This window comes from Magnolia sinica, chromosome 4, assembly GCF_029962835.1.
Source record: "Magnolia sinica isolate HGM2019 chromosome 4, MsV1, whole genome shotgun sequence".
NCBI lineage: Eukaryota > Viridiplantae > Streptophyta > Magnoliopsida > Magnoliales > Magnoliaceae > Magnolia > Magnolia sinica.
The window spans coordinates 35,155,358-35,166,341 of NC_080576.1; the positions used below are offsets into that span (position 1 = coordinate 35,155,358).

The window sequence follows — 10,984 nt, forward strand, 5'->3', positions numbered from 1 at the left end:
GCAGTTGACATGTGCAAAAGAAAAAATGGACAGTTGAAAGGGATAGCAGTGGCCCCCACTCAACATATGGGCGCAAGAAACGTCGGCCTGATTTCTATGTTAGGGCACATTTACCTAACATGGGGCACGCATGATGAAAGGCCCGGCTGGCTCTCGCCCAGGCATTTTACTGGGCACATGTTTCGCTTGTGCTTGGCATTCGCAGATGGACTCCTGCCAGCGGTTTCCTCTTGCTTCACTCTTGCAACTCCAACAAAGGACCATTTAAAATTTAAAAAAGAGGAAGAAGAAGAAGAAGAAGAAATCCCATTCCCATACTCTTTCAACTGAAATGAATATTGATTGAAATGCTTGTCGTATACGTTGTCAGTGGCATTTCTGAACTTCTGCCCTCCCTAAAACAGAATTGGCTTGCTATGGCAGGATTGAGCCCTGATTTTAAAGTGGCAAATCATGGGCCGTTGCTGTTATGGGATTGTGGCCTGACAGTAGAAGTATCCAAAAGACCAAAATGCTCTTCATGTACCTTTTGTGCCTTGCCTTCTCCTGTCTTGTGGTAGGCCATTAATTGACATGTGAGGTAGGTCTTAGATACAATCTGCCTAACTCGTGCTAGCTCCTGTTTTGATCTGTTCAATCCTCCTCCTTGCAGGTCTAATAGGAAACGCAGCTATATCATAGCGAAAATATCGTTAAGAGTTGAAACCATGTTGTCATAGCAATCCTGAACTGTTGTGGCGTCCTTGCTTCTTGCTGCATAATCCAGCTGCATTGAAAAAAATAAAATAAAAATCATAACCAATGTCAACTTCCACAAAAATAGAGCAGTGAAGCGAGTCTGTCACACTATCCACAGCCCATTTATTGCCGCACCATTCCCATGCAATCTTCAATCATCATGATTTGAGACTCAGAATTTTTATGTGGCATAGTCGATGATGGAAGATTGTATCGGGTTTGGGAGCTGCAACAGTAACGATAATTTGGAAATGTTACTTCTTCAGTGAGTCTCCAGGAACTGAAAATCCTGGCTGGAGTCAAGTTCTTTCTTTTCACAATTACACACCACAAAACCATACTTATTAAGATCCATATATCTCGCTAGCATGAAAAAGCAATAAAATGGAAACAAAAGTACCCAAGAAAATACATACATGGCATTGTAATCTGCGCCTTTGTTCATGTAAGAAGCCTATCGAAGAGTTTTCACAATGCAAAAACATTGTAAAACAGAAAGCCTCCTTACAGCAGAGGATCGATATGCACTCAACCTAGTCCTACTCAAATTGGGTTATTGTTTTTCTGTCGGCCGTGCCAGCATTCACATTGTATATGGATGGCAGGCATTCAACCGGTGAATAGTGATGATGCATTGTGATGATGGTATGATGTAGAGCAGGTTGCGGACAATTTCATGGCCATGATGGACTAAAGAAGGCCTGATCAGAGGCAAAAGTGATCAAGATCATCAGAACCCTAAAGCAGGTGTATCTCAATGAATTATTTAATGAACCATAAATGATTTTGGGTCAAGAGAAGCTACTTTAGCCAACCATGTCCATGATGGACTAAAGAAGGCCTGATCAGAGGCAAAAGTGATCAAGATCATCAGAACCCTAAAGCAGGTGTATCTCAATGAATTATTTAACGAACCATAAATGATTTTGGGTCAAGAGAAGCTACTTTAGCCAACCAACCCCGCTATGCTGGGTTTCCCATGCCAGATTTGCAAGATTCCATCATATCAACGGTTGAAAGTTCATTTTAATTTTGTTTTTACTATTTATATTAAGTTTTAGTTCGATCATAACTCTTGAGCCTTTGAGCTTTAGGAGTAGTGCCCATCATGAAAATGGCTTAGAAAATTTAGGAGAATAACATGGTTAGGCCAAATTGGACACTTATATTTTTGGCTGAAAACCATGAAGTCTAGTAGAATCATGATGTCTATAAATATCAAGTTTACTATTTATAATAAGTCTTTTAGGGAGTTCGAGTTGGAGTTTGATTATGAAACTTCTTCCTAGTTTGATATCACTATTTAAAGGATTATAATTTTTTTTAATCATCAATCAATTTATTTTTGAATTTATTAGGATTTGGAGTAATTATTCACGGAGGAGGAAGACATTGATCGACCTCATCAGGTCCATCCTAGCATCATGGGACACTCCAAAAATCAGGTCAATACAATTATCAGATGGACTCCAGTTGAATTCTGAGGTTCTGGGGCCGTTGCTGTACATTGTCCTATGGTGGGGCCCATCCAATGGTTGGATCACCCTGACTTTTGTAGTGTGTAATGTCATTTATGCACCTCTCGGCCCCCAAAATAGCATGCTGGCGTTCACTGAAATTGTGCAGGACTTACTCTTGTAACACTGTTGAAGAGCTTGGAATACAGTTTCCTTAGCTGGGGCCTCAGGTTCTTGGGTTTCGCTTGAATTATAGTGTACAGATCCTGCCGGAGATAAGCCGAGCTCTCCCGAAGCGCTTTCTGTGCATCTCTCCATGACTGCGAATCGACAAGGGGTTTGATATTCAAGAGGTCTTGAACATGGGTCTTTATTCCAATCTCTGCCTCCGCAACTGTTTGATCTGGGACTGTCATTCTAAGGTCAAAGGCAGAAGCCACATTTGCATTAGAGAGAGCTTCTCTAGCTAGGAAGATGGTAGCAAGAGCTGTTGTGGCTGCACTCCTTCTAGTGTAGGATTGGAGGAGATTTTGGGGGGAGCTGCTAGATTTGGAGAAGTTGAGATTGCGTGAGAGAGTTGGGGTGTGGTGTGGGGAGTTTAAGGCTAGTAGTGTTGGAGGTGCCATCTCTTTTGTGGATTTTTTTTTTTTGAATGGGCTATTGAGTGGTTGCTAGTTTGAACATGTGCGTAGAATAAAGTAGGATAAGATGATGGTTTTAAGACACGGACGATACGAGTCTACTGCGACTCGTCCGAATTGACCGGACCTTAGTTTGGACCTGATCAGTTGGGTGAGTCACGCTGATTCATCTACAACTTGGGTGAGTCGTGACTCCACCCAGGACGAAACGAATTAAGCCGCTGATGAGTCTTCTAAGAATGGATAAGATGGGCCCCTTCCAAAGTGGTCAGTTCCTCTGCGAGTTATTGTAGAATGAGCTTGTTCCACATGTAGCTCACCATGACATATGTGTATGGCCCCCACCAAGAAAGGTGGATGCCCAAAAATAGGCCCATCCCACCATCACATGGGTCATCACGGGAATTTGGAAGTTTGAGTGGTTGTCTGTGTTGTCTTAGTGTTTTCTACGGTATGGCTCACTTAATGATTGCATACGCTTTACTTACTCATATTCATTCCCATTATCATCATCCTCTGCGATAACTAATCGGGGGTAGTTACGTGTGATCTATACAGACACGCATGGTGTATTTGAAGATTTGCAGATACGTACGGAGAAGATTTCTTGATAAGCATAGCTAGAACGTATCAGACAATGCCGTGTAACGCTGAAGCGGCCAATGAATGAGCAATCGTGTGCGAACGGTTATAGGACAGGTGACAAGAGGAGAAGTAGAAGTTTAAGTAGTGTTCATAACCGTTAGAACATGAGAAGGATCCAGATGAACGGATTAAGGCTGTAACTAGAGAATGAAAGCAAAAAAAAAAAAAAAAAATCATCTCATACCAACCCAAACAAACTAAATTTATCTTTCAATTATCATTTCAATTTACCTGTCAATTTACATTCCATAGTGTAATCATTTACTTTTTCTGTCAAGCAAGTTACATTTCTTAGTGTAATCTTCATTTTCCAACATGTTGTTTACATTTCGTAGTTTAATCTATTGCAGTAATCAAGTAGCTGGTAATCTTTAGCTGTAATTTGAGTCTACGCTCACGCACTAGATTCAGTTTCTGAATTGAAAAGGTGTTCTGCAACTATTTTTGTGACTGACTGTAAGAATCCCTTCTTCATTTCCATTTATGTATTGAAAAGTCCTTTCGTATGGAAGACAAAGGTGCAACCCATCACCAGAGGACAACCCAACCCTTTAAACATCGTTTGATCCGATTTTACATGTTGAGCGAGTGGCTGAATAGGCAACCGATCTCATCAGATCTCAGTCATACACCACGTGTCTGCCTATCTTGGTGCTTAATGTCATTGTTGTTCTGTTCGAATTGAAGCCACAATTTCAATTCTGGCATGTCCGCACACCCAGTGTCAAAAATAGCAGCCAACAAATTTTTGTCATGCCCGGTGGGACCCTGCCTCTAACTTACCGGTATAGTATTACCAATTATGAATAGAAGAATTGTTCGCATTACCAGGGTCGATCCCTCTACACCAATCGCACCACCTCCAGTCAGTTCTTACATCCACTGAGGCATTGAAGTTAAGCAATAGTCGAACACCTATTGCTAGGGATTAGGGAGGTGCATCAACTTCCCCAACTGTTCTTCTAGATGAAGTATTTGTTGTGCTTCGAGTTGTTCATATGAGCATTCAGCTTGTGCAGGAATACGGGAGAGCCCAGGAAGAGCAATTCCGAATTTAGGATGAGAATACCAACCAATATATGGCTAGCCAAACTAAAGCCATGCATTGATTGATGGCCATGATGGCCGAACGAACACCATCAGCAACGCAATACAATGTTGAGAGAAGTTCTATCCGCAATGCAACTCCACTGCCTCTTATACCGCCTCCGCAATATAATCCTCTATCGGTTCCTATCCCGGAGATGATGAATGCGCCACCTCCTATGGAAGTTAAGCGACCCAAGCGAGAGGCCAGGAACTTTGTGCCCGAGAATAGGAATCAAGGACTGCCAGAAGGATTCAATCCCCAACAGTTCCCTAGATTCCTAGATAATGCAAACTGACTTGGTCCATATCACCCTCTAGTCTAAGAACCTCAGTGGATAGATCATGACCAGATCGTGCAAATTGTCTAAGAGGTTGCTAACCAAGTACTAGGCCGCAACACTATCCCAGTGTATCATAAACTATACCCCGAATGGATAGATCGGCAACACCCATTACCAAGGAACTATCGACCGGATTTTGCCTTATTTTCAGGCGAGCCCGGTCAATCGACCATTGAACATGTTGGCCGATTTAGCAGTTTGGTGAATTGACTAACGATAACTATCATAAATTGCAGTTATTTGGCCATTCACTAACAGCAACGACCTTCACGTGGTACTCAAATTTATTGCCAGACTCAATACACACTTGGCAAGAGATGAAAGAAAATTTTCATACTCAGTTCTTCTCCAAGAATAAGAAAATCACTATGGATGATCTCGCATATTTTCGACAGTTATTAGGAGAATCGTGCGACAGTTATACCATGCGGTTTAAGCGAGCAAAGAGCCGTTGTAAAGTTCTCATGACTGAGGCCGAATTTGTGCAACTTATACAAGATGGGCTTAAATATAAACTTCGTAAGAAATTCGTAGGTATGGAGTTCGTGGATTTGTACGACCTGACTAAAAAGGGCTCTCGCTACAAAGAACTCTTGTAAGAAGGGACCGGGCAAAAGAACTCATCATTAGGGACGTATTACAAGGACCCAAATTACAAGATCGTGATTGCTAACTGGTAGCTAAAAAGCCATTAGTATGTTCTACACTGGTCAAAGTGGAATCGATCATTTCGACCACACAGAAGGCTTAAAAGGTTTATACCTTTTACATTGTTAGAGTAGAGGAAATATTTGACATTTTGTTGGTCGTGAAATTTATCAAAATACCTGTGAATCATAAGATACCATCGGCCGATGAATTACAAAAGGCAGAATGTTGCAAATGGCACGGAACTCGGACCCATTCAACTAACAAATGTGTCGTATTTAGGAACGTTATTCAAGATCACATCGATCACGGATTACTAAAGTTTCTCGAAAAAGGTGAGAAAGCAATGATGGTCGATACATATCCATTCCCATCCAATCTCGAAGTTAACATGGTCATGGCCGATCTGAGGAATCAACTGCGACTGAAGGTCGATCTCAGACTAGGAAATCAATGAAAAGTATCACACCGACCAACTCAAGGGCATCGATAACCCCCACACTCGAACGATAGTTGGTCGAACGTCGTTAAGAGAAGCAACCAGGGTGCCCAGCTATGTGATCGATGCACTCAAAGGACTGTTTCCGGGTGGGGGGACCCTCCTAAATGAAGATGGAGAGATCATTACGTGGTCAATCGACCAATTCGAAGTCACGACCACCATCAACCACAGTAAATGATTCCCAATCACCGCTCATAAAGGGAGCCACCAGCCCAAAGGATGGTCAAACCCCTTATAACATGTGAAGGAATATGGAAACAGGTCACACACCCGAAGTTCCTAGAAGTACCAGAAGTATTGATGTGGACCCAAAAACGCCGATGGCAGAGACAGCAGGCCGCGTTAAGAAGAAAATTAGAGGAGAACGTAATACCTCCTCAACCAGAAGTAAGCTTGCCTAGGCCTTTCTGGAGGATCCCAGTGCTTGAAGGCCAGGTGGCGATGAATACCGTAAAAGCAGTATTATTTCCCGTGTTGTAAAACTAGGACTCAAATGCTCTCGATTAAAACTAATCGTACAATGAGTCCTAAGGAGGAATATAGTTGTAGTAACTTGTTAGACTACCTTAACGAGGAATGTTTCCCGACGGATGAATGCTTGGCTAATGACCTATCATCGACCGCTGAAGCACTAACAATTATCTCATTTATTAACCCTTCAGTCGAGCTTGTGGCCGATGAATGTGCAAGTTAGACAAAAAATGCGGGCCCTGAAACACTAAGGGGGCAATGTCCAAGTAATGAAATTTTGTTTAGGACATTGCCGCCAACGGTATTTCATTGCAACATGGTCTTTACGCTACCATCTAGTTATCAAGCTAGACCTGCTCAGCCGAATAGGATTATAGGTGATGTGAAAGAGTATATACTCCCTCACCCCATAATAATACAACATGCTTCTTTTCCATTTGAAAAAGATGTTGAAAATGAATCTAAGGTTGATGAAACATCACCTGTCAACACCATCACAGTAGAGGTAGGGGATACATCTGAAAGGGTGATCATCGATAAGCCTACCCATGCCATAACGTAACATCTTAAGCCGTTGTACATATCGGCTCTCCTCGAAGGCTGCCCCATTACCAAAATTTTGGTTGACAACAAGGTTGCAGTTAATATGTTGCCGTTAAGAATGATGACTTAGCCGGGAAAAACTACAACAATTTGATTCCATCTAAGATGATCATCAGTAACTTTGCCGATCATGTCACGAATACTCACGATGTCTTACCGGTCGACCTAACTGTGAGGACCAAGATGGTGTTAGCACCATTTTTCATGGTTGACACCTCATCGAGTTACAACGTATTATTAAGGAGTGACTAGATTTATTCATTCGCATGCATCCCATCCTCCCTACAGCAATTCGTGATTTTCTGGAACCAAGACAAAATCGAGCTAGTCTTAGTCGACAATAAACCGTTCTTAGTGACTTTGAATGCCAATGGGGTCTATTATTATGGGGAAGAGGTGGGACTGATTAGGTTCACTGGGAGGAATAAGTTCGGCCACTGAACCAGAATATCAGTAAAGAAGAACCCATACAGTATGGTGCAAGTTATCCTAGAGGTAATGCAAGTAAGTGACACCCTAGAGGTAATGTAAGTAAGTTATCCTAGACAGTGTTAGCACCATTTTTCATGGTCAACACCTCATCGAGTTACAACATATTATTAAGGAGTGACTAGATTTATTCATTCGCATGCATCCCATCCTCCCTACAACAATTCGTGATTTTTTGGAACCAAGATAAAATCGAGCTAGTCTTGTTTGACAATAAACCTTTCTTAGTGACTTTAAATGTCAATGGGGTCTATTATTATGGGGAAGAGGTGAGACCGATTAGGTTCCCTGGGAGGAATAAGTTTGGCCACCGAACCAGAATATCAGTAAAGAAGAACCCATACAGTATTGTGCAAGTTATCCTAGAGGTAATGCAAGTGACACCCTAGAGGGACATCGTTCCTTATCGATCAGTTCCACGTTGCACAATTGAAGAAATCCCATGACTAGAGCGATGGAGAATAAAGTCAACCAGGCCAATTTTATGGCCAAAATAAGAAGGCTCGAAGAGAGCCTGAAAGAAATGGATGATGGTTGCTTGGTTAACTTGGCCGATATCGAGGATTCAACAGAAGAAGACGGCATCAAGTTTGAAGAGGCTCTTAAAAAGATGGAAGACTCGAGACCCCAAGTCTAAATCCATTAATCAAAATCAACTTAGGGACAAAACGTGACATAATGCCGACATCAACGATTTATTGAAGTCTCATGAGAAGGAACAATTGATAGATTTACTCCACGAGTTTGTCGATTGTTTTACGTAGGATAATGACGAAATGCCAGGGCTCGATCAGTCTATAATTGAGTACAGGCTACCCATACAGGAAGGATATTGGCCGCACAAGCAGACCCCTAAGTAGATAATGGCCGAGGTCACCTACAAGATCAAGGAAAAATCGAGTGACTTTTGAAGGCTCATTTTATTCAGCCTATCAAATACACCGAATGGATGTTGAACGTGGTTCCAGTAATAAAGAAAATTGGTAAGTTGAGGGTCTGCATTAATTTTAGGAATTTAAATTTGGCTATACCTAGGGATGAATGCACCATGCCAGTGGCCGATCAACTAATCAATTAGCCTACCGACCATGGAATTGTGTTCTTCATGGATGGACATTTTGGGTATAATCAAATATACATTGCATTAGACGATGATCGGTCGTTTCATGGAAGTTTAGGTAGACGACGTAGTGGTCAAATCAACTGATAAAAAAGACCGCTTGGCCTAATTACATAAGTCATTCGAGCGTATGAGGTTTCACATATTGAAAATGAACCCCCTTAAATGCACTTTCAAAAAATCAGTCGGTAATTTCCTGGGATTCCTTGTACATCAGAGAGGAATTGAGGTCGATCAGAAAAAAGCTCAAGCTATCATCAATGCTCGACCGTCGAAAAATAAATCAGAGCTGTAAAGGTTCTTAGGATAGGTCAATTCTATGAGGAGATTTATATCTAACTGTGTAGGTAAGACTAACATCTTCTCTCCACTGATAAAATTAAAATAGGGATCCGAATTTATTTGGGAGGCTGAGCACCAGATTGCCTTCAATAGAATCAAGTAGTATTTGATGAAGCCACCTGTTCTTATGCCACCGGTCGAGGGTTGACCACTCAAGCTATACGTCGCAGCTTCAGTAGAGTCGATCAAAGCCCTCTTAGTATAGAATGATGATATGCGAAATAAGCGTACTATCTACTACCTAAGTCGAACGTTACTTGACGCAGAGAAACAGTATTCCGCTATGAAAAATTGTGCTTGTCATTGTACTTTGCAATCACTAAACTAAGGCATTATTTGTTAGGTGAAAGAGTAAATGTAATAGCGGTGACTGATTTGGTGACATATATGTTGAATCAACCGATTTTGAACAGCTGAATTGGTAAATGGGTGCTTGCTTTATCTTAGTTTGATCTCTGTTACATTCCACAAAAGGAAGTTAAAGGTCAAGCTATAACCAATTTTTTGGCTAACCACCCCTCTAATCTAGAGGAGCCTATTCCCCCAGACATCTTAGATTTATATTATGTACGGTTAACTCCATGGAAGTTGATCTTCGATGGGTTGAGAACACACTATGCATTAGGTGCTGGAGTAATCTTGATCACCCCTAATGGAAATCGATAGGAATTCACATTCCAATTAGAGTTCACCTGTACTAATAACCAAGCCGAGTATGAGGCCATGATAATCGGCTTAGAGTTACTATTAGAATTAGGTGCAAGGATTGTGATTATTACAGGAGATTCGGAATTGGTGATTAATCAAATGGAAGGATTGTTTAAATGTACTAGCACAACTTTGTTATTTTACTATATCCTAGCGACCCAAATGCTCGATTTGTTTGAAGAAGAAGAGTTGATGCATGTCATCAGAGAACACAACACGGATGCCAATGAAATGGCACAGTTTGCTGCAGGGCTCGATGCCTTAAGAGGCTCGGTCAAACAGACGATCACTGTTCAAATCCTTGTCCTCTGTTTTTGACAGAGAGAATGTCATGGAGGTATCCCAGATATAAATAGAAGAAGAATAGTGGAGGGCTCCCCTCATGAGTTATTTACAAAGCCCGCATACCAAAACTGACAAAAATGTTAGGAGGTTGGTCACCGATTACATCATGATTAACAGTGAACTGTATCGAAAAGGGGTCGATGGAGTCTTACTTTGATGCCTATCTAAGAAAGAAGCCATGTTAGTTATGGGGAAAGTCCACAAAGGGATATGTGGAGCCCACCAAGCTAGAACGAAGATAAGGTTTATGCTTAGATGTTATGGATACTTTTGGCCAACAATCATAGCCGATTGTGTCTAGTATACTAAGGATTGTGAGGCTTGTCAAAAGAATGGGTGACTCTAATATGTACCCGTGACCAAGATACATTCCATAATAAAACCATGGCCATTCTAAGGATGGGCAATCGACTTGATAGGTCGGATTCACCCAACTTCAATATGCATGGACTCATTCATTATTGTTGCGACCGATTACTTCACTAAGTGAGTAGAGGCGAAGCTCATGAAGGGGGTCGGTCACTAAGAAATCATCAAATTCATCAAGAATAATATTATCCACTGATTCAGAATTCCATAATCAATCACGATGGATCGAGGTGTGGCATTCTCAGCTAAGGAAGTACAAGTGATGGCCGATAAATATAGAATCAAAAGTTTACATCAACATCATATTATGCTCAAGCTAACGTCCAAGTCAAGGCCAGCAATAAAGTGATCAAAAATATTTTGAGAAAAATGATTGAAGAAACTTTTTGGGAATGGCATAATAAATTGTTAGAAACTCTCTGGGCCTACAGAAATTCACCTCGTATGAGTATCATGGTGAGTCCATTCGCACTGAC

The 10,984-nt window shown here is 41.4% G+C and overlaps 1 protein-coding gene across 1 annotated transcript; it reads right to left on the minus strand.

The window, feature by feature from the left end:
- Positions 1-289: 289 nt before the first annotated feature.
- LOC131243003 (psbQ-like protein 3, chloroplastic) lies at positions 290-2,870 on the minus strand. The gene is made up of 2 exons (XM_058242046.1): positions 2,372-2,870; positions 290-766 (listed from the first exon to the last, which is right to left on the minus strand). The coding sequence occupies exons 1-2, from the start codon at positions 2,819-2,821 to the stop codon at positions 671-673; spliced, it is 546 nt and encodes a 181-aa protein (XP_058098029.1). The 5' UTR covers positions 2,822-2,870; the 3' UTR covers positions 290-670.
- Positions 2,871-10,984: the final 8,114 nt, after the last annotated feature.

Bases quoted from the DNA above. Each gene is read 5' to 3' on its own strand.
- LOC131243003 (XM_058242046.1), bottom strand. From the start codon at position 2,821: ATGGCACCTCCAACACTACTAGCCTTAAACTCCCCACACCACACCCCA. The intron at 767-2,371 runs GTAAGTCCTGCA...TTTTCAATGCAG, and splicing joins TCTTCAACAGTGTTACAAGA to CTGGATTATGCAGCAAGAAG.